Genomic DNA, 23,866 nt, shown 5'->3' with positions numbered 1-23,866 from the left:
TGGCACCACGAAGGAGTGGGACGTAGGGTAGATCATCAGCTACTTTGAGATGAATCCACTACCTTTTATGCAAGTATGACACAATGGAAATTATTGCTGTGAGTAGAATCAGGTATACTGTCTGTGGGGGCTGACTGCATTTCAATGCACACATGCAAGCAACCATACACGTGCAAAGACACACATGCATGTACACGCAATCTAATTGATGTAATAATGTTCACCGATCATTCAGGCAATTTGGGCGACACGGTGGCTCAGTGGTTAGCACTGCTGCCTCGCCGCGCCAGGGACCTGGGTTTGATTCCAGCCTCGGGCGAATGTCTGTGTGGAGCTTGCACACTCTCCCCATGGTCTGCATGGTTTTCCTCCGGGTGCTCGGGTTTTCTCCCACAGTCCAAGGATGTGCAGGTTAGGTGAATTGGCCATGCTAAATTGCCCATAGTGTTAGGTGCGTTGGTCAGCGGGAAATGGGGTCTGGGAGGGTAACTCTTCGGAGGGTCGGTGTGGACTTGTTGGGCTGAAGGGCCTGTTTCCATACTGTAGGGGATCTAATCTAATCATTTACTTGATGGTTCCATTTGGCTGACCCCCGAGTTTCTTCTGCATGCTTCCTGCTGTGAGCTCTTCAGCGATCTAAATAGCTTTCTTTTCAATGAAATCTCCCAAGCAACTTGCCCAAAGCTTCAGCAAGATCCCCAAGGTTCTGGCAGGCAGTTTGCTGCCTCTTTATAGATAGCTCTGTGAATGTTGTTTTGCTATCTTACGTGTAAATGTGTGAAGGTTTGTGCTTTTATAGAGTAGGATGGTACTGATTATCAAATAACCATCAATCTTAGAAATGTACACTTGCGAGGATTACTCTGTTGCTCTTGGCCTTTGTGTCTCTTGCTGTCAAACCACTGACTGGTCTGGGCTGTGGTCAGTTGCTACAGAAATATACCCAAATGACTAGCAGCAATATGCATGAGGTGGAGCTAGTAATCCTCCTTTCCTGTGGAAAGAAACCTGAATTAACAGTTCGGGTTTATTAGAATTGGTGACAGATCATTGATGTGAAATGTTAACTCTGTTTCTCCCATATGTGTCTCTAAGATACACCCGAAGGATAGAGAGACAATTGCTAGCTCTCTGTTGAGTGAGTCACCAAGATTCTAGGTTTGATTTTCACTCTTGCACTTGAGTGCAAAATTCAAGGCTGAAATCCTGAGGGAGTCAACATTTTAAATTCAAACAATACTTGACGCTTAACTGTCAGTCTTTGTTAACTGAAGCCTTCTATGTCTGTACCAATCAACAGTCTCCTATCATCCAGTGAAAATGTTGGTTTTCCCCATAAATTGATATTCTTGATATCCTGATGAGTACAAGATGAAAATCTTCAACTAAATGTCTCATTTTGGAAATACTTAAGTTTAGTGTTGTTCTAATATTCTGATTATGTTGCACACAGAAGAACTTCTCCTGTGTTTTCCAATTGTCTTTCCACCCCTAACCTACCCTTGGGATAAAGAAGGGTCGCTGGACCTGAAATGTTAACTCTGATTTCTCTCCACAGACCTGTTGAGTTTTTCCAGTAAATGATATTGGAACAGGTCAAAATCAGACTTAAAGTTATGCCCCTCTCTCTCATGGTCAAATTGCTTGCTGACATTTGCCACCTAGACTTGTACTGAAGAATGGGTGTTCGGATGAGGTACCTTTTTCTTCATCATTTCACTGAGAGGAGAAATCCGTGGACCCAGGAGAGGAAGATGGGGAGGAATTAAATATGTCCAAAACTTTTTTTTTTTTCAAAGATCGTATTACCACGCCATTTTCTTTTCTTCAGGCAAATCCTGTCATGCCCCAGGTGAATTTGCTGCCTCAGAATGTCAGGCTGCTGAGGTCCCCTCTCCTGCCACAATCTGCTGCTGTGGATACATTCTCCTTTCTGCAGACTGGGTGCCAACCGGAATTAGGCTTCATGGAGGAAGATGTCAGCACCCCCAAGGTTAGTGACTGGCTCTGTTTTACTTTGGTGTCATAGAGATACATAGCAGGGAAATTGACCTTCCAGCCCAAGTTGACCAAATATCCTAAATTAATCTACTCCCATTTGACAGCGTTTGGCCCATATCCCTCTAATCCCTTCCTATTCATATGCCTATTTTTCCTATAGCAGGCAACCAATATTGGAGTCAGGCAGACAGAAAAATTGCATTGGCTGTCTTGGTGTCAGATTCAGCTTGACACCACTCTTGTGATGTGACTTGGGGCATTTTTCTATGTTAAAGGCAGATGAAGTTGCCCAGTAGTACAAAAATGTAACATTGCTAAAAAGGGGCATGGAACCAACTTCAGTTGTTCTGCTTCTGTTAGAAGAGTTGAAGAGTGTGGCGCTGGAAAAGCACAGCAGGTCAGACAGCATTCCTGATGAAGGGTTTATGCCCGAAACTTCGCCTCTCCTACTCCTCGAGTGCTGTCTGACCTGCTGTGCTTTTCCAGCACCACTCTGACTGTCCAGCGTTTGCAGTCCTCACTTTGTCCTTGTGTTAGTAAGTGGGTGTGTATGTGTGGTTAAAACAAATGGATAATTACTGTGCAAAAATGCACAACCTGTGGTGTAAAGTTAAATGAAGATAGTGGAATATTTTAATGAGAGGTGGGAGGAGAGTCTTTGGAAATTCTGGAGTTCTTGATGGATAAGATCAAATTGAACCTATCCCTCAGGCAGAATCCAGCTGGGCCGATAGTTAGAATTAGTCCAGTAGTTTACCTCCTGACACCCTATGCAGATCCAGGCTGCTCGTGAGTGTCAGCTGGTGATATACCTCCCTCTGAATCACAAGGTTTTGGCCTTGGGTACCAGCCAGGCTGATGTGCAAAACTGAGGGAGTGTTGGAGATGCCATTTTTTTGGAAGCGTTGTTAATCTGAGGCACCATCAGGTATATGTAAAATATCACATGGTACTATTTTGGTGAAGAGCAGGGGTGTTTAATGCCAGTATCCTTGCCAATATTTAACCTTCAAGAAACATCAGCGCGACACTCTGAAGAACAGTCATGAAATGTGAACTCTGTTTCTCCCTTTCCACAAATGCTGCCAAACCTGCTGAGTGTCTGCAGTGTTTTTTTTTGTTTGTTTTTAACTTGAGATCTCGACATCATTTCTAAAACTGATGTCACAGAAAAATAAATGCGCTGGCTGTTGCTCTTTCTGGGATCTTACTGAACACAGATTGGTAACTATGTTACAGTCCTACAGCTCCAAAAGGACTCAATTGACAGTTTAAAAAAACGAACTTTGAAACATCTGGTGGTTGTGAAACGTGCCACATAAATACAAGTCTTCCAATTTTTTTTGTCTCAGCCCTTTTAAGTTAAACGGTTAGGACCCTCTTGAGGGCAGGATATGTCAGCTTGCTCCTAGTGGAAGATCAGTGGGACTTTTAAGTGACAGATGCATGTGGTTGGTGTTTTTTGCAACTGCTAGATAATCCCAGCAGATGCAGCCACTAATTCTGGCTGCAGCACAGATGTTATATTTTATCTTTTTGTGTAATTTTGAGCTAATGTTAATTCTCCTTGCAAGTATTTCTCAAGGCAGTTATCATTGTCTCAACAAAAGTAGATTTAATGGTCAGGCGAAGGTCAAGCCCATTTAACTAATCCGAGCCATTACTAGTTTTAAAACAGCCTGTGGTTGAGTTTCCATCAGTAAGTGAGGTAGCTGGCTGAATGCAATCCATCAAATCTTTTGAGTCAATTCTGTGTGTAGTGCAGATATAATTAGCTGTAACTTTTTTAAAAGCTGTAGTGCTAAATATTGCCTTGGAGGATACAGGTGTGACTCAACACGTTGGAACACTGCAGTGTGGATATTAAGGTAATTTTTCACACTTGAGGTGTCCTCTGTAATCCTGGAAACTTGTGGAAGAGAAATTCCCTACCCTGTGTGTGTTCATCTCCATTGAGAATTCACTCGTGCAGGGGTGGGTGGTATCGTCAATACCCTGCCTCTATCAGAATCTAATTACAGGATTCAGTTCCATATTTACGTGTTTGCATGGCACAATTGGGCCATTGTTGGGAATTAAGTGTGTTTCCTTTTGTATCCATTATTATATTTCCTGTTCTGCCAAAGTCAACCCAGTTTGTATATTCTCGTAATGAGCAGATGGCTATGTTCGAAGAGGCTGGACCAACACAAATGCGATGGGCTCAAAAATCCTTCTCTCCTGCATTCTCTAATATTACACTGTGGAGTACATGAAGAGGGCAGACCAGTTGCCACAACAAGTCGTAATCATCATTTTAAACCTACCAGCCCTTAGAGTCATAGAGATGTGCAGCACGGAAACAGACCCTTCGGTCCAACCCATCCATGCCGACCAGATATCCCAGCACAACCTAGTCCCACCTGCCAGCACCCGCCCCATATCCCTCCAAACCCTTCCTATTCATATACCCAGCCAAATGTCTCTTAAAAGTTGCAATTATACCAGCCTCCACCACATCCTCTGGCAGCTCATTCCATACATGTACCACCCTCTGTGGAAAAAGTTGCCCCTTAGGTGTCTCTTATTTCTTTCCTCTCTCACCCTAAACCAATGCCCTCTTGTTCTGGACTCTCCGACCCCAGGAAAAAGACTTTGCCTATTTACCCTATCCATGCCCCTCATAATTTTGTATACCTCTATAAGGTTGCCCCTCAGCCTCCGATGCTCCAGGGAAAACAGCCCCAGCCTGTTCAGCCTCTCCCGATAGCTCAAATCCTCCAACCCTGGCAACATCCTTGTAAATCTTTTCTGAACCCTTTCAAGTTTCACAACATCTTTCCGATAGGAAGGAGACCAGAATTGCACGCAATATTCCAACAGTGGCCTAACCAAAGTCCTGTACAGCCGCAAAATTACCTCCCCACTCCTATTCACAATACTCCAACCAATAAAGGAAAGCATACCACACGCCGCCTTCACTATCCTAACTACCTGCAACTCCACTTTCGAGGAGAAATGAACCTGCACTCCAAGGTCTCTTTGTTCAGCAACACTCTCTGGGATCGTGCCATTAAATGTACAAGTCCTGCTAAGATTTGCTTTCCCAAAATGCAGCACCTCTCATTTATCTAAATTAAACTCCACCTGCCACTTCTCAGCCCATTGACCCATCTGATCAAGATCATATTGTAATCTGAGGTAACCCTCTTCGCTGTCCACTACACCTCCAATTTTGGTGTCATCTGCAAACTTACTAACTGTACCTCTTATGCTCGCATCTAAATCATTTATGTAAATAACAAAAGGTGGAGGACCCAGCACCGATTCTTGTGGCACTCCACTGGTCACAGGCCTCCAGTCTGAAAAACAGCCCTCCACCACCACCCTCTGTCTTCTACCTTTGAGCCAGTTCTGTATCCAAATCGCTAGTTTTCCCTTTATTCCGTGAGATCTAACCTTGCTAATCAGTCTCCCATGGGGAACCTTGTCGAACGCCTTACTGAAGTTCATATACATCACATCTACCGCTTTGCCCTCATCAATCCTCTTTGTTACTTCTTCAAAAAACTCAATCAAGTTTGTGAGACATGATCTCCCACATGCAAAGCTATGTGGATTATCCCTAATCAGTCCTTGCCTTTCCAAATACGTTTTTTAAAAAAACACACTTGCCACATAGTTTAGGCATTTATAAAATTAATTTAATAATGACAAATGTAGGAGCTCTAGCATCATTGCACCTCTCATTAATGACAGACTTTCACATTTAAATTTGGTTTCTTCCAGCATTTCCAAGTGTTGTGGCATTGGTTTGATCAGCCAGCAGAGCTTTGAGGAACAGAGTTTCAAACATGAAATGTTCTCTAAATTCGAGTGTTTTACCTCCTGAATTAACCTGCATTGAGGAATAGTCCAGGGAATAAAACAAGGATGCAATGAATTGTTCTACTAAGAGTTGTGAATTTTTGTAACACTGTTCCTGAAAAGTTTGTGGAAGCAGAGCTTTTGTTTTTAAGACAGCGATAGAGCGATTCTCGATCAGCAAGGGACAGAAAGGTTCTGGGGATAAGTTCGGAATGTGGATTTGAGGTTACAATCAGCTTTGCTATGTTTTCATTGTGTTGTGGAGCAGGCTTGATGGGGGCAAATGTCCTTGTTATGGTCATACTTTTGATCTGTTTGAAAAAATGTCCAGCAAAATTCTGCCCCTGCCCTGACAAACCTGTGTCGTGAATAATATTTCCAGGGCATGGAGCCATTTGCAGGGGACAGTACATACTCTGAAGAGACATACTTAACTGAATTGTCAATGAACTGTTCTGACAAACATTTGTAATTAATTCTTTTGGTCAATTTCTTAATTTCAGATGTCAGTGTATTAAAATGTGAGGATGTCTTTGTACTTGGAAGCTGGGGAGAGACAGTAAGAAAGTCTCTGTCACTAGGAACAAGAACCTGCACTGTATCGTAGTGAAAACCTAGTTGCTGTTTGGGAGGAAGTGACTCAGACAAACCACTCACTGATTAAACTGAGAGTAAAATGGAGGAAGTGCCTTTTGGTATTTCTAGAATCTTCTGACTGAGCAGACAAATGGCAGGATGTTTCCCACTTCACATTGAAAATATCTGAATGTTATGTCTGCAAATAGCCAGAATTCTACAATGATCCATTCTTATTCCCCAGCTCTATTTTCAATTCCTACTATCTTTTTTTCCTACTTGTTTTTTTCACAGTTTTAAACAACTATAAGAACTGCAGGCTCGTGGAGTTTATTGATGTGTTTCAAATTGTGGATATGTACAGGAGAATATCCAAATCATCAAAACAGTTAAAGGCAAGGTACCATCCAAACCTGGAACTATATCATTGTTCCTTAATTGATCCTGGGTCAAAATCTTGCCACTCCCTCCCTAACAGCACATACATAACGCATTGTTTTTCATGTGGTGTGGAAGAACTCTACCCGCTATCACCTTCTAAAGGGCAGTCATGGATGGGGGGCAACAAATATTGACCTCTCCAGGAGCACCCATGTCCTGTGAGAGTAATTTTTTTAGAAATCTATAAACAAATCAGGGAGAAAGGATAGGATAGGAGGAATTGCTGACGAAGGCAAGGGGAGAGGGTTGTGTATAGTCTAAACGCCACACCAACCAGTTGAGTCAAGTGGCCTAATGGGATGGTGTGCTGTGAGGATGGTGAAGACTGGCCCATACAAATCTATGTTAAAAATTCACTGATGTTGGATAACATATCCCAGATTGTTTGTTTATTTAAAAGTTAAGATGGAATTTTGCGTTGGGAATTGTTAGTGTATTTGTTTGGCAATAATTTGCCACTCTTCAGGTCATTAAGCCGTAGTTAAAGCCTCAGTACAAACAGCAAACAGAGCAATCTCTAAGGACTATGTGAAGATATCATGTACGCGAGTAATCTTTTTAACCAAATTTCACAGGTAAATGGTTGTCTTCTGGATCCTGTGCCTCCTGTACTGGCAAGGAAAGGATGTCCACCATCTCCTAGCAACATGATGGAGACGTCCATCGATGAGGGGATAGAGACTGAGGATGACTCTGAAGAGGACCCCGCCCAGGTGTACGCATCATTTCAGGCAATGCGATGTGGCCAGAGGAGGCACACTCTAGCTGAAGTGACCAACCAGCCAATGGGGATGCCAAGTACAGGTACAAGCCATTTGGCCTGGTTTCATTCCCTCATTTGCTCAAAGGCTGCTTTCTTTCGGAGTTCTAGTTTCGAGATTGACTGATGCCCTCTGATAAATTGTGTGTGTTATAATTGAGTTTCTAGAGTGAACATTAGCCAGTTACCCATCCCTGTTGCCATTTACAAGGATGTACTGCATTGAATCACCACACTTCTATTAGCTGTTCCTTCCAAACCCACAACCTCTACCACACAGAAGGACAAAAGCAATAGCGAGATGGGCAAACCGCCATTGACAAGTTCTGCTGTAAGTCCCTCATCATCCTGACTTGGAACCATATCAGTGTTGTTTCATTGTCAGAGTTAAAGCCCAAAACGTCCCTTTCAGAAGAACTGTGGTGTTCCCCCCACCGCAAGAGGGCAATGGTTCAAGATGGCGACTCACAACTACCTTTATCAGAGCATTTAGGGTTGGCATAGCCAGTGTCGCCTAAACCTTTTGGGCGAATATATATTTATATATTGTTTTAAATTCTTCCTTTTGAGACCAACGCAGTACAAGGTGAATCCTTATTACTTGACTTCCATTCCTGGGCAGGGTAGTGGTTAAGAATAGGAACTTTACATTTGTTTTTGTTTGGACCCATCGTAGTTCAGACAGGAGCACCCCTCCATATTCTCACTTTATCATACTTGCTAAAGGAACCAGTGGAGGAGTTTGTAACAACTGGCTATATTAAAAATTTTAAAAACACAATCTGGAAAGCAAAGTCAATAACTACTTTGAAAAACAAATTGCACACGTACGTGATAAGAAAATATTTGCAGGGCTCTGGAGGAAGACTAGGGCTGTGAAAATAATTGGTTATCTCATTCAAAGCAGCAGTACAGGCTCAGTGGGCTGAATGGGCTCAATCTGTGTTATATTTAATTTCAGATTGCCCCACTGAGTTGTAAGCACTACAGGTCTGGTATAGCCTGCAGGTATCTCCCCTGTCCATTTATTAGACTTTTCAGAGTGGTTTTATTATTAATCCGAGAGTAAGATTGATCTCCAGGATGAATGTAGTTGACCTATTTTGATTTGATTTAAGCTTTATTGTCATGTGTATTCAAGTTCAGAATTGGTCAATGAGCTCCATCAGATCACAAGTTTGTCTTAACCCTGGTCTAATAAAACCGGACCTATTGCACCAGTTTCCTTCCAATTCTTGAGGCCTCTCTATGAGACATTTGAGCTAATACCTTAGTAACTACGTGTTACCTTCTGTCATCATCTTAGTTGTGGCATTCCCAGTCGTGCCTACCTCTGCGTGAAGGGGTCAGGGTCAACAAACCAACTAAAGCACTTGTCTCATCAAAGTGTAATGATTTCCATTTAACACTTGGGCTGTGTAAAATGAAGTCCATTGCACTGTCGTCTGTTGCCCTGGTAACATTGTCCTTTTATGTTATAAAGCCCTCTCTCCTGCTGATTCCATCGCCATGACGACACTGGATCCAAGGAATGTGGCAGCATTTCCTCAATCCCAGTTTTGCTGAAGCCTTTTGTTATACAGTAAATGGAAAGGAGGGGGGAATCTTCATTCCATTGTTTATATATCCCTGGGTCTACCTAGTGGTTATTATTACTTACGGCAGGAAATACTGGAAGTGACAGTGCAGGGATTTCCCACAGTTACTCAGAACCCTTGCTGTTTAGCATTAAATGAACAACTGTTTTACTGTGATCTTCTCTAATTATAAATTTGCATTCAGTTTTGGCTGGGTCAACAGGGTTCAAAGCTGCACCCGGGACTGGATTTAATGAGTCTATGGCCTATTCTGATCCTAATCTATGTATATATCTATTGTCGCAATGCAGGGAAACTGTTCACTATAGGCAATAATCCATCCTTGGGGAGCGTCGATTCAGAATACGACATGGGATTGATGCACAGCGAGCTCAATATCCTGGAAGACACGCCACCCCTGAAGGAGGTTGTACTCGTCAACCAACCAGTGGCACGAATGACCCCACCACTGATTGGCATCCGGCCACCGAATCCAGCAATGGAGGCACTGACTTCCCAGAAACGCGAAGTGCATAACCGATCACCGGTCAGCTTCCGGGAAGGTCGAAGAGCTTCTGATACATCTTTAACACAAGGTGACTACCCACCATGCCTTTATTACCATCTGTGTTGTGTGTCTGTCTGTGCGCACGCGCTGGATGGATGTGAGAGCTTTGTCAATAATACCTAGCTATGTCACAAGAGGGTTAATTTCTCCTGCCCAGATTCGATTGTGAAAATGCTCCGGTTACATTTCCTACAAGGCACCTGGGGTTTTAGAATCCAGTCCTTATTGTCTCCGTTTCCTGTGGTGAAATATTGACCCAATGGGCCGGACTGTTCAAGGGCCAAGGTTTGTCTGTTGGGAGTGCGTCTGTGTCCTAATTTCACAGCTGCATCAATAGCCCAATGTGATATTTTTGAAGGGAAGTCCAGTTAGCAACCACGGCGCAATATAATCGGAGACCTACCGATAGCGAGTGTGGCGACCTGTTTGTCAGAAAGGGCCCCTCAAATAGGAGGTACCCTCTCGAGGTGTTTAACATCGCTGCAGTAAAAATTGTTCGCTGCTGCCCGAGCGTCGATGTGGAGGGGGAGCTCAAGTGGAGTGGCCTATGCTTGTAGCTGTAACAGTTTTGTGAATGTGGAGGGCATTTCCAAAGCCATGTGGAGCACATAATGGCAGGAATATGCCATAAACCAGCCCCATTAGGATTTTGCAGGTCTGCCTCTGGTCCCACCTCCCCATGCAGTTGAGAATCCAGTCTGTTGAGTCCACCTGATTTGTGTTGTGTAGAATGCTCTTAAATATATCAACACAGACACAGGAGTGTGCTACCTACCAAACAGACCTGTTCCTATCATTAAAACTACATCTACCTGCCATCTGAATGATCCCAGAAGTCTTCCTTTGCTACCTTCCCTGAAAGACTATTCCAAGTATTGCTCAGCATGTGTGAAGACACCTGTGGTCATCAGTCCAGAACTGACCAGTTTGAACTTGTGTCCCACTGTCATAGAGTACGTTTGACTTGTTAACATAGCAACATCAGTTGATTACCACCTCCATTCCTCTCCCCGTCGGTCGCCCATTCCTCTCCCCGTCGGTCGCCCATTCCTCTCCCCGTCGGTCGCCCATTCCTTGTCCCATCATTCTGTTTAATCTAGCCACCACCTCCTATGTGGTCTTAGCCTTTCCAGTTCTCTTTTAAAACTGGACAAGTTTTAAGAAGGTAAATAACAAAAAGCTGTTTCTACTGGTCAGCGAAGTTAAAAATTAGTCATACCCTTTAGGAATGCAATTTGGAAACACTTACAAAGGCCAGTAAAAGTCTGGAACTCTTCCTCAAATGGCAGATGATGAATTGTTAACTTTTTGAATGTGAGATTGATAGATTTTTATTTTTGTTGAGCAATGGTATTAAGGGGAAAGATGGGCATGTGGAATTAGATAACAGGCAAGCTGTGTCCTTAAAGTAGGCTGGAAGAGCTAAATGACTATTCCTGTCGCTATAGGCGACTGTAAACTCAGGATCGATATCAGACCAGAAAAGGGAGGCCAGTCTAATTATTTGAATGCAAAGGACAACTGGGATATGGCAGACATTAATACAAAGCAAGCTGGTCTGTGTGTACTTGAATAAAGGTATTAGATGGTATTAGACAGCACTCTCTGAGGCAGCGTTATGATGAAGGGCATAGTGGCCTCCTTTGTGTTGTATCAACCTATTATCCTGTAAGAGAAAGGACAACAGGAAAAATCAAGTAGAGTAGAAAATCTGGAGCAGGTACTAATGCAGTCACTGACCTCTTCTGTGGTTAAATCTCTGATTCCTCATTCACCTTTCCTCTGTGATGATGACTCTAGTCACAGGAGCTGTCCGCCCAGCAACAGAACTGTGTGTGAATGTGAGATTAGAGTGGTGCTGGAAAATCACAGCAGGTCAGGCAGCATCCGAGGAGCAGGAAAATCGACAAATGTCCTGATTGAAGGGCTTTTGCTCAAAACGTCGATTTTCCTGCTCCTCTGATGCTGCCTGACCTGCTGTGCTTTTCCAGCACCACTCTATTCTTGACTGTAATGTCCAGTGTCTGCAGTATTCACTTCCACCCTGTATGTGAATGTACCTTTTTGACTTAAAGCAATAACTTGTCAAGTAGTTCAATTATTTCTTGAATACAAATTCTTTTGAATTGACCCAGATCTTGCTGGCAACGCAAACCTGATCTTTCTGGCATATATGTCCCAGCCCTGGTTTTAATTTCAACTGCTTCAGCTCTCCCAGCATCCAACAACAGTAATGTTCTCAACCAGATGAAGCCAGTCACACTAAAGACTTCTATCAGACCGCGAGCCAACAGTTTTTATCATTAACTTTTTATTAAATTTTAAGAGTGTAAAATAAAGATTGGAATACGCACATAGAATTAAGGTAGAAGCTAATTGTTCAGTCGTGATTATGTTTTAGTATATTATTAAAAGCTTGCATCTCGTTCAGCGGGACTTGACTTTTTGAAACATTATTTATTTATTCTTTCATGGGACGTAGACCGTCACTGGCAAAGCCAGCATTTGCTTCCCATCCCCAATTGCCCTGGAAATAACAGACTAGCTCATCCATTTCAGAGGGCAGTTAAGAGTTAACCATGTTGCTGGGGGCCTAGAGTCATGTGTAGGCCAGACCAGATAAAGAAGGTAGATTTCCTTCTCTAAAGGGCATTTCGTGAACCTGATATATTTTTATGACAATCAATGATAGTTTTATGGTCGCCACTACTGTGATGAGTTATTAATTCCTGATTTTTGCAAATGGAACTAAAAGTCCCCCAGCTATTGTGCTGTTAAATCAATCCATATCTCCATAACATTAGCCCAGACCTGTGGGTTACTAGTCTAATGACACTGCCACCGTCTTCCCCCAGATTAAACTGTAAAACACGAGGTTCAGATCAAATAGTGATTTTTGTCCGTGAGTCTGTGGAGGAGTCTGCACCCTCTGGATTTCTGTTTTGTTTTCAATGGGTGGCCACTACAGGTTGCTATCATTTTCACAAGGTGATAAAGAAGAATGCTGACAAGTCTGTGTCATTACAGCAACAAAACACATGCCATTATCATCTGCCTGAAGCAGCTGGCTTTTTTTCTCCAATCTGCTGCTTTTTTGCATTCAGTAGACCTCACTGTCTGACTGATCTTTTCTTCTTTTAAGAAGGAAAGACATTTCCGTGAACAGATCAGTAGTTCAACTAGGGAGGTGTAATGGGACTTTGCACCTTCATTCCCATCAGACAGGAGTAGCTAACTGGATATTCACTCAGAATGCGGAGGTCACAGTGTTAGTCTCCTGACCAGAACTCTCTTGTGTAAGTTATAAACCACCTGCCACCCTTCACCCACCTCCTTCAATATATCCTGCCATCTCTTTCTCCTTGAGGCATTTATCTAACTTTCCTTTTTAAATTCATCTGTGCTATTGAACGCAGCTACTCCTTGAGTTCCGCAACATTCTCCAGATAAGAGAATTTCTCCTGAATTCCCTGTTGGATTTATTAATAACTGTCTTGTTTTATGGCCCCAACTTCTGGTTTCGCCCACAAGTGAAAACCATCTTCTCTGTATCTGCTGCATTGTAACTGTGTGGGAAACTTTAATTTGTGGCTTGTGGTAAGTTGGAATGTCAAGCATTTCCTCCTTACTGATGCAAAGTTGGTTACAGCTCCTAAATATCAGCAACTCTTACCTGATTGCAGATTCATGAGGATGCCATATTATTGCATTACAATGAGAGCTGAGAATGCTCAGAACTGAACTAACCTAACAATGATTTTTTTTTTTTGGACAAACTGTAGTGATTGGAGGAATTTACAATTTGTATCATTGGTATCTGTCCAAAATATTATATGTTTGGACATTGCATTGATGTATCACCTATTGCTTTAGAGAGGTGAGGTTTGCAGAAGCACAGGTACATACGTGTTGAAAGCAGTAAAAGAGCATTTTTAATGGTGACTGTGTGATCGTGGATTGAGCTGGAACAAGGTGCTTGGAACAACTGGTGGAAGGGAGTGGGGAGAATTAAGATGAAACTTGTTCATGATCAGGGCATCATTGCTCCTCAGTGTTTGTCTCTTTAGAAAGTTTAGTGTTTTCCCCTTTTTGGTTTGTTCAGTGCTCCAGCACTTTGTCATCAGTTCCTAGGTGAAGTCTTACTGAAAGAGCAAATTTCCTGACCTGTACTTCCTCCTCGCACTGACAGGAATGCCCATGGGGGAAGCAAGCCTGAGTCAGATGAGAAAATCCTCTAATCAGAAGAGTTAATTTACTGCATTTGAAAAGGCTATCCATTGTACTCTCTGCACTTGTTTAACCCCCTCTCGACTATCTGGTACAGTCCACATAGCAAGGTAGTGGAAGCTGACTCTGTAAGTAATTCTAAAAGGGCGGTTTGACAGGTTCTGTACCGGTGGGTGAGAAACCTACAGGATTAGAAGAATTTTGCAGAGTTGGGAGTAAGTATAGCTGTTCTTTCTAAGAGGTAGTGCAAGCACGGTGGGTTGTATGACCTCCTGTGCTATAATTTTGCATAATTGTGTTTCCTTGATTCGATCTGATCCAGTTTACGCTTGTGTTTTCAACCAGGGATTGTAGCCTTCCGCCAGCATCTTCAGAATTTGGCCAGGACCAAAGGGATCCTGGAGCTCAACAAGGTCCAGATGTTGTATGAACAGCTGGGACCAGATGAGGATCCTGATGTGTCACCAGCAGCACATTTACAGAGTCTCCTCACCAGCCACCATCAGGTAAACTTCCCACCACAATCTATTTCTAGTTACTGAGGCTGTGAAGGAAATAGGATTACTTGATACATTACCAATGGCTGGGCTAGCCTCTTAACCCAAGAGCAAATACCCCTGTCATTTGTTTATAACACTCCAATGGAGATCATGAGATGGAGCAAACCCAACTTAGCATTGGTTTCTGTTCTATTGCTGTGGAACACACCTACTGTTACTCGTACGTACTTCTTCCCAAAACTGGGAAGAAACCCTTCAGCAGGTTGTGGGGCATTTATTGGTGTGGTTACCTCCTGTGTTTTCTGCACCATGTCCGTCCCACACTATCCCTTCATTACATGTTTCCCACTGTGGAACATCGTTCTCCTGATCCTTCTTATTTTGTCTGTGACGCTTCCATCTCATTATTGGCTCTAAGTCAGCTTTGTACCTACACCTCAATCCCAACCTTTTAAATGCTTTCCACTTGCTTATGTATTCCAACTATAGTTCTGATTCCCCCCCCCTCATAAACCTCCCACATAGACTCAATGTCCACATTCACTCTGTAGAGTGGACTGAAATGTCTTTGCCTGTGTTATAGGCTCAATACCAGTACTTACCGCAGAAACGTGCAATATCATACCTCCATCAAACCGTGCCGTTTTGGTTGAACTTGCCCCATCCATGTAATGCTGTCACTGCAAATTGTAAGGCAATCGTTAAGCAGATTGTGTAAAACGGGGAGGAAAAATCTCACTGTCACGTCTTTTGTTACAGGATGAAGCGTCTCATCAGCAAGAAAATGTAGCAATATTCCCGAATGGGGTTCACCCGCACGTGCTGTCACGCCGCCAGAGCCTGGAAACACACTATTTGCAACACCGATTGCCGGTATGGGGTTTTATTTTGAGGATTTAAGTTATAGAGGTCTACAGCATGGAAACAGGTCTTATGGCCCAACTCGCTCATGCTGCCCAGTTTTCACAATTAAACTAGTCCTATTTGCCTGCATTTGGTGCATATTCCTCCATACCCCTCCCATCCACGTGCCTTTCCAAATGTTTCTTAAATGACAAAATTGTACTCCCTTCCATTCCAGACAGTCACCACCCTATGTGTGGAAAACATTACCCCTCCGCACCCTTTAATACGTCTCCCCTCTCACCTTAGACATGTGCTTGCTAGTTTTAAAGGATGCAGAAGTCAGTGTAACATGATTCATATACAAAGCTCACAAGAAGAGGCTGAAGTCTCCTAAATCACTCTGTAGCATTGAGAAGGCTTATATTTGGAGTTTTCTAGCTCTAGTATTGTAATTCAGAATGGTGCAGGGGCTGTGGGCAGCAACTATTTAACGGCCTTTGGCCATACACCTTCAAGCCTCCTTATGTTCACAAAATCAAAGATTCCCCCAGAGTGCTGAGGGAGGCCATTTGGCGCACACAGTCTACATTGATTGTACCATACCCTGTAACACCACATTTGCTATGGCTAATCTACTTACCACCCCCCTCCCTAACCACTATGGACAACTTCAGTATGGCCAATCCACCTTACCTGCACATCTTTGGATTGTGGGAGGGAATCCATGCAGGCACAGGGAGAATGTGGAAACTGCACACACAGTCACCCAAGGATGGAATCAAACATGGGTCCCTGGCACTGAGGCAGCAGTGCTGACCACTGAGCCACCGTGTCATGTTCGTGAAGCTTTGTTCCATTATGACTTCTATAAGACACTCTCTTCCTGGTGGTTATGCCCTTTTTGGTTCAAATCTGCGTGTTGGGTCAAGAAACCGGAGTCTCTGCACTGGATAGCTGTGATTTTGTAAAAATACAGCTGTTAGCTTCTGATAGCATCAGAACAGGGATTACCGTATATTGAAGATTAAACAGCAAAGCACAATCAGAAGCTCACTGTCCAACTGGGAGTGTACTATTCCACACACCCGACATCCACCTACATAATCTCTTTACTCCCAAACGAGTCCCTGTAACAAGAGCAACAAAATGTATTAACTTAGAACCCATAAGAGGAACACTTGCTGACTGTATTTCTCTGAATTAGCTGTGAGAACACGGCAGTGTGGGATTACAGTCTACTGTGCATACTGCCAAAACATGGGAGTTATTCTGTTTGAGGTATTGCCAGACCCACGTTGAGCATGACTCAGAACATTATAGTGTCATAACGTGAAAGGAAAATCTGTAAGCTTTATAAATGAGTGCAACGATGAGGCGGAAAATTAGCCTTTGAAACAATGCAGAAGGAAAACTATGCTGCCAGACCTGCTGAGTATTTCCAGTACTTACTTTCTGTTCACTATGTTGTTACTACGGCAGCAGTTTTTAATCCTGAATTCCCCACAGCTGAGAAAATCCCAGGTTAGTGACAGGAGCCCTGTGCTCTGCGTAGGCCGAGTGGGTGATTGCGGACTGGCAGAGGTAGAACAGCAGGCAACAAGAATTGGAGTTGTGGCTGGGAAGCTTCAGGATAAACCTGGAGTAGGCTGAAGTGTGTGAATAAATGTCCAAAGGCCTCAAGTTTAACCTGCAATTAACTTTTGCTCAACATTGAAACTGTTCACTTTGATGACAGGACTGAGAGCCTGAGGATTTAAATTTGTTTTCTTCATTAATTTCTTCAATTTTGTTTTTCTTTACTCATGGGGTGTTGGTGTCTCTGGCTAGGCCAGCATTTACTGCCTTCCCTAATAGTTCAGAGCACAGTTAAGAATAAACCACATTGCTGTGGGTCAGTCACACATAAGCCAGACCAGCTAAGGATGGCAGTATCCTTCCCAAAAGGGCATTAGTGAACCAGATGGATTTTTAATCAACAATTGATTTACGGTCCTCATCAGACTCTTAATTCCAGATATTTGTTGAATCCAAGTTCCACCATCTGCCACGGTAGGATTTGAACCCAGGTCCTCAGAACATTAGCCAAGTTTCTGGATTAATAGCCCAGTGATAAAACCACTAGGCCATTGCCTCACCTGTGAGCTTGCCTAAACTCAAGGGAAGTAATGTGCAGGAGTACAGAGAAAAGGTGGGGGAATGACACTTGGTAGATTGTCATACAGAGAACAAGCACAGGAGTGATGGGCCAAATGGCCTACTTGTGTTGTAACACTTCTAAGAGTGAAACACATTTTGGCACAGATGGAAATAATGTGTTTCTATATTTACTGTTCACTTAATGAAAATGTTAAGATTATTCCAGGAATGAAGAGCGCATTGCTCGTATACTAGAGTGTTTCAAAATTAGATCTGCATATTCTTAAAAATGATTTAATTCATCACAATTGGGTCTTCTCCACTCACTGGTGCCATTGTTATCAGTGATTCTGAGGCAGGAGTGTGGAAATGAGCATCTCTTCCTGAAATGCTGTGAGGTGGATTTTTTTCGAAAAAAGAAAAATGTAAAAATCAGGTCAATGAAGTTTCTTACCATCAAATATTCTTTCAATGAATGATTATTTCCTTTTGTAGATGTCTACAGAGGTAACTTAACCTTCACATTGTTTTGTGTAAATTCTTTCATGACCTGCAACTCTCTGGGATCTTGCCTTTCTTCAATTCTGGCTGTCTGCGCCAGATACCCTCCCTGTCACCATTGGAAACCATCTCTTTGCTTACTGAAGTTCAAAGCTACCATGTTTCTGTATCTATGTACCTCTGGTGGTGGGGGGAGGAGATCTTGCTATATTGAAGGTGCTGTGTGAATGCAAGTTGTTGTAATTAAAAGTGCATACTATTTTTTAAACAGAATCCAAGCTTATTGAATAAAGCACAAAACAGCTGCCCACTATATTGCAAGGAAACCCCCAGGAGTCTCGAACAGCAGCTCCAGGAACACAGGTGAGACCTGCCAGTTCAAAGAAGCATTCCACGTTGAAAGTTTTTATCCCTGATCCCCAAATGGCAAGTAACTCTTTCCAGTCCTTATATTTGGAAAGCTGTGAGAGCCTCCGAATCAGCATGGAGTAAATCCAGTGGAGTATTTCCCCTCGGGTGCTGATCTGTGGTGTTATTAGCTTGTCTCAATTTGCCTTGTGAACACTATCTTCGTTCTGAACCTGTAATCTCCTGTTTCAGGTTACAGCAGAAACGGCTGATTCTGCACAAACAGTCACAGCTTCAGGCCTACTTTAACCAGATGCACATTGCCGAGGGTTCGTACCCACAGAGAGCCCAGCAGATGCCCATACCTCATCCCGAAGCCCAGCAACAGCAGCAGTTCAGTATGGCCCAGCCTCTGAGCCCAGTGCCAGAGCCCTCTGAACAGATGCAGTGTGACCCCTTCCTCAACCAGCACTACAAGCTTCAGCTTTCACTGCAACAAATGGCACCAGTTCAGCAGCCCAGCCAGCCTCCACTTCAATCCCAGGCTCACCTTGAACCATCGCAACAGCAGCAGCAACAGCAGCAAATCCTTCAGTACCCATACCAAGCCTGCGAGATGGTAGGAGGCACCCCACCAGAACCCAGCTACCCTGAACACTGTCCATACACTCTGGGCCAAACCCCACAGCCTGCCTTGACCTTGTCTGAAAGTCAGGCATGCAGCGCTACTTCTGATTCACCAACGACCTACAAGAACATCACCATCCCTGAACTCCCAGGGCTTTTTGAGTGTGAGATGATGGAGACGGTTGATAGCCAACATGGAGGTTATGTCCTGGTGAACTGACTTCAGTCTTTCTATTTTTCTTTCAGTGTTATTTCACCGAGAAAGAAGGGATGAAGAGAACAGGGGTAATAAAAAGGAAGTCAGTTTAGTTTGTACATTCAAGAAAACACTAAAGTTGATGACCTTTCCTCCTCAAAGCATTAAAGTGGAGAGAATAAAAATCAACAGTGTAGAACTGGCTTGGGCCGGTTCTCATTTGTTGATGTAGCTGTGCTGTGGTCCTGTTGGCTCTTGCGTATGGGTGCTGAGAAGAACAAATGAGGCAGGAGAAGCAACTCCTAAGGAGCAAACGCACTTTCCTGAGGATGGTACCAACTAACCAAACCAGACAATAAGCACGTAACACTAAATAGGAAGGAGACAGACGCAGAATAAAATGTAATGTTTCTGACAACGCAGCAATATGTCAAGGGTGGGGGGGGGGGGAAGAAACTGGAGTTGTTGAAGACCTTTGAAATTCCTGAGAATGGTATTACCATCCAAGTTTTACAAAATATTCTCATTAATTCACTGAACATCCAGTCACCTCCAACAAACCCTGGCCAATGCCATCAGCTTGAACTGCCTGGGGAATGTAACCCTTTCAGTGGGGAGAGCCCTCTCAAAGGGAGAAAACCTCATCTCCCTCTGAAGTCTGGCCATTGTTTTCACTACATTGGATGTTCACAATGCCTGATACTTAACATTTCACACCAGAGGATGATCCTGGGTTGCATTTAGCTCTAGGAAGGACACCGATGTAGAAGAAATTTTTTTAACAGTGCCTCCTGCGGGGGCATTTTAGCTGTGCACACCTCTGGGCTCTGGGGGTGATGATTTAATGTGTTAGTAGTTGTTCAGTGTTTTGCTTTTCAAGGAATAACTCATTGTAAGTTTGAATTTCAGATATGAGTTGCTGGTTGTTTATTAAAAGCTTTGTACACTTTACCTAGGGTTTTAGAAGTTATACAAGAAATAAGCTTTTGAAACGAAAACCGTTGTGTGAAGTGTGATAGTGCTGTGCCTTTTTTGCTTCTTTTTAATTTAAGAAAAACAGACACATTTCTGGAAAACAGTTTGGAAAAACAATGCCCCATTTATACTCGCAAGTTAACCAAAGTCACTTCATAGTAAATACTTCCGGTTCCACTATGTGGAACCCAGGCCAATGTTTTACTGTGTTCCTTTTTAAGTCGATCTATATGTAAAGAGTAAAAAGCAATATTTATTAAATATTTTGAAATGACATTTGTACCATACATGTACCGTGATTGATGTTTTGTGCACTGTCAGAATAATTTGACCTCTTTTCCTCGTTTGAAATATGATATCGTCAGGGATTAATGGTGAAGCACTGATCTGACTAGATTGGATGGCTAGCCTAGGCCTATGATTGTGGTTGTGGAAAGGAAACTGTGGATTCCACCGGCCCTCAAGGCTGTTGGTCCATGGTGTTGGATCAGCACTTCACCACAAAGAGTTAGCAATGTTGAAATTACCATGTAGAAAATTGTACCTCAGCATTTTCCCCCAACACCCTATGTTAAATGGCACAGCAAGCAGAAGGGTTTGGCAGACACACAGGGAGTTGTGCCTCCAATACAAATCACGCGGCATACACTGTGATTGTGTTCTGTTTGTGATGTTGTAATGAGTCAGATGGTCAACAGCCACAGCAACAGTGCCATCTCTGCCAAGTTTCCAGCTTCACCACAAAGGAGGAATGCTGCCAGGATTCAGATTAGTTACTCCTTTTTAAGTGTTGGAACACACCCAAAGGCATCGTCCTACTTTTGCTGCCTCTCTCTCATTTGCTGTTGTTTCTCTTGTTCCATTTTCATATCTGTTTGCATCTATATGTAGGGTGGCAGGTCAAAGCAGACAGTCTGTGTCTCCTCCACGATGCCCAACACTGATGTCATTCCGTGGCAATGACCATCCAAAGGGTGAATTGTATGAAATTTTGGTCTTCCTTCTCTCTGTTATCCCATTATTCCCCCATTTCCATATAGTCATATTTCATATTCCTGAGGAAACTTTGGCCTGGAGGGTTTTCTTTATGGTGGGGGAGAAAGAGTTAATTTTTAAAGAATTTATTTTTCTGACCTGCTTTGGGACACTCCCTGCCATGACCTGCCTTTTCACAACTAGAGTTCGGGTACAGTGACTCTGTACCAACACACTTCTACTGTCAGTAGAGAGTGCAAGTGGTATTGACTGATGACGTCCTCCCTCTTGAAAGGAGGACTTCTCCATTTCCAACCCCAGGATGGACCAGCTGAGACCAAGTGGAAGCCAGCCTCCATTTCTCCAACCACTCCCCACTTGCAAATACAAAGAGTTCAAATCCCACCTACATATTCAAGAAAATTGCAGTTCATGGAAGCATAGTTCTTCATTCGTTTTGATGTTCATGTGATTTTTTTTGCAAAGAAGATTTGAATCTTGAAATTCTGCTTTGCAATACTAGCACCTGAACCCCTAATATGTTTGAATGCATTTGCTTCATCCGTTGTTTTAATGTGTTGTCCCTGTTTAAAGCAGAAGCATTTGATATGAATACATCAGTTTCCAGACCTTAAAGCTCCTGTTCCTTGGCTACTGTCCAGCCAGTAATTTGAGATCTGGAAACTGTACTGAAGCAACAAGAATTATTGCACACAGCCTTTAATTGCAATGTCGTGTTCCCCTGAAATATTACAACTTTCCTGCTGCCCCACACCTTCGATTTGAGTGGTTAGAAGCAGGATTTCAGCCTCTGCTCTCACTTCATTGCCCTGGGAGCTGGGTTAGGCCATGTCAGGATTCATGCTGAGGTGACCTGTGGGAATGAGAGAGACATGAGTGCTCTGTGCCTCAGTGTAAACCCACCGGCTGTCCTCTATTACACTTTAGCATTGTTTCCTCATTGTATACAAGAAAGCATCTCGTGTTCAAAACTCAAAACCGACCGGAAGGTACATGTGCAGTCTGAACATGTGCAATCTCATTTCGCAATTTCTTTTCCTGAATGTGGGAAGGTCCCCAAATCTCATATTGGCAGGTTTATCCCTGAGGGAGTCTCACTCAACACCCACAGCAGCACAATGGATAGCAGATGGGAGTGAGCACCCAGCTTGAAATCCTGGATTGGAAGGTTCCGGCTGCTGCTCACAGTCATGAGAATGGAGATCAAGGCTTTGATCATTGGCTCTTGAATGGCTGAATGCTGTCATGTCTTTGCCGACAAGGTCAATGCAGAAGCTTGTGTATGATCTTTCTGTTTCTCATTTAAGAAACTGTATAGAAGTAACTATACTGCAGCATATGGGAGATTGTGCATTTTTTTTCAGAACCATAAAACTGTATCCAAGGTGAAGAGCAAGGGTTTCAGCACGAGAAAATGAGGCAGGTCAGTTAACTGATAGCAATGCAATTCTAATCAAAAAGGGAATTGGAAGGGGTTCTAAAGAAAGGTCACTGGATCCTGAAATGTTAACTCTGCTTTCACTCAGCAGATGCTGCCAGGCCTGCTGAGTTTTCCCAGCAACTTCTGTTTTTGTAGCAATGCAATTCTGCCTTTTTCTGTACCCAAGATATTTAGTTTTCCTGCTCCTCTGCTTGTGTTTGCCAAATAACCAAAGGGATGTTGGTGCAAACAGGAAGGTGCATTTCAAGACCGGAATGAACGTATCCATATACTCATCCACAATTCACTAGTTTTTACTTTCTCACCTATTAACAGCAGTGAGATGACACAAGCTCAGTGTAGTAATCTTTCCTTGTAGCGACTTTGATTTCACTTCCATTCTGTATTTTGTAAAAACACAAAAGAGTCTTCTGTCCAATTTCTGAATTAGATGTATAAAAAACGTGTATTTTTACCTTTATAATCTTTTAATACAATATGTACTTTGAAGAGACTTTGGTGCAACGTATAAGGGGTAAATGTATACACAGAGATAAGTGCAATACGTGTGGTACATAGGATGCATTCTGTTAAATAGTTGATGCTTCAGAAATGCACTAGTTCTATATGCTCTTGATGTATGTAAAAGCTGCTTTTTTTTACAATTTAGTAATTAAACAATAGTGTTTTGTTTCTACAACAAAGAAGTGTAATACACATTATGGACCTTGTGAAGAAAATTGCGCGCTATGGTTACAGAACTGTGTATTATAATTGTGTGATGCTGCCTTTTTTTGTCAAAATTACACAAAAGGAGAGAATTGGCAGTCTTCAGTACCTCGAGCAAGTTTTCGTACGATGTTGAAATAATGAGAATGACATTTTTTTTGAATTACTCGGCAGACCGCTGTCCCAGACTGCTGGCGAAGTTGCTGCTGAGATTATGGCAGTTTGATAAGCAATCTTTGTACTGTTAACCAAAGGATAATTTAAATAGGTAATTTACTTCAAGGATCTAACTGAATACAGTTCATGTACTGGTCCAAATCCCCAGTTTAATTGAATCAAGAATAAAGGCTGTAGTGTTTTGAGCAATAACATTGAGTAATTGTCTTGTATAACAACAAGGTGGAGTGACGGCTCATATTTCTTGCCCTATTTTGAACTGGCTTAAGTATCTCTGCAGTTCCCCCTCAAAGTGCTGATCCATACTAGTGCCGAGTTCCTCAACTGCTGGCAAACATCACCCCAAGGAAAACTCCGCTGAGCTCAGTGTTAGCCTCACGTGTCGGCAGGCCTAGGGAAGGGGTGGTTGGAATTTGTCC

At 42.9% G+C, this 23,866-nt stretch overlaps 1 protein-coding gene across 1 annotated transcript in view; it reads left to right on the top strand.

The window, feature by feature from the left end:
- The window catches only part of LOC122540645 (serine/threonine-protein kinase SIK2), a 40,659-nt gene extending 17,020 nt beyond the window's left edge, over positions 1-23,639 (top strand). Inside the window, exons 6-12 of the mRNA XM_087976385.1 lie at positions 1,832-1,993; positions 7,440-7,668; positions 9,513-9,797; positions 14,342-14,502; positions 15,256-15,369; positions 18,251-18,342; positions 18,580-23,639. Of these exons, the coding sequence (XP_087832511.1) occupies positions 1,832-1,993; positions 7,440-7,668; positions 9,513-9,797; positions 14,342-14,502; positions 15,256-15,369; positions 18,251-18,342; positions 18,580-19,174 (1,638 nt within the window). The 3' untranslated portion in view covers positions 19,175-23,639. The remainder of the gene's footprint in view (positions 1-1,831; positions 1,994-7,439; positions 7,669-9,512; positions 9,798-14,341; positions 14,503-15,255; positions 15,370-18,250; positions 18,343-18,579) is intronic.
- The last annotated feature ends 227 nt before the right edge of the window (positions 23,640-23,866 follow it).

This window comes from Chiloscyllium plagiosum, unplaced genomic scaffold, assembly GCF_037043375.1.
Source record: "Chiloscyllium plagiosum isolate Xiang-an unplaced genomic scaffold, Cpla_swu_hap1 HiC_scaffold_29, whole genome shotgun sequence".
Taxonomy (NCBI): domain Eukaryota; kingdom Metazoa; phylum Chordata; class Chondrichthyes; order Orectolobiformes; family Hemiscylliidae; genus Chiloscyllium; species Chiloscyllium plagiosum.
The sequence above is the reverse complement of the archived record's forward strand: the minus strand, read 5'-3'. Positions and strand labels throughout refer to the sequence as shown.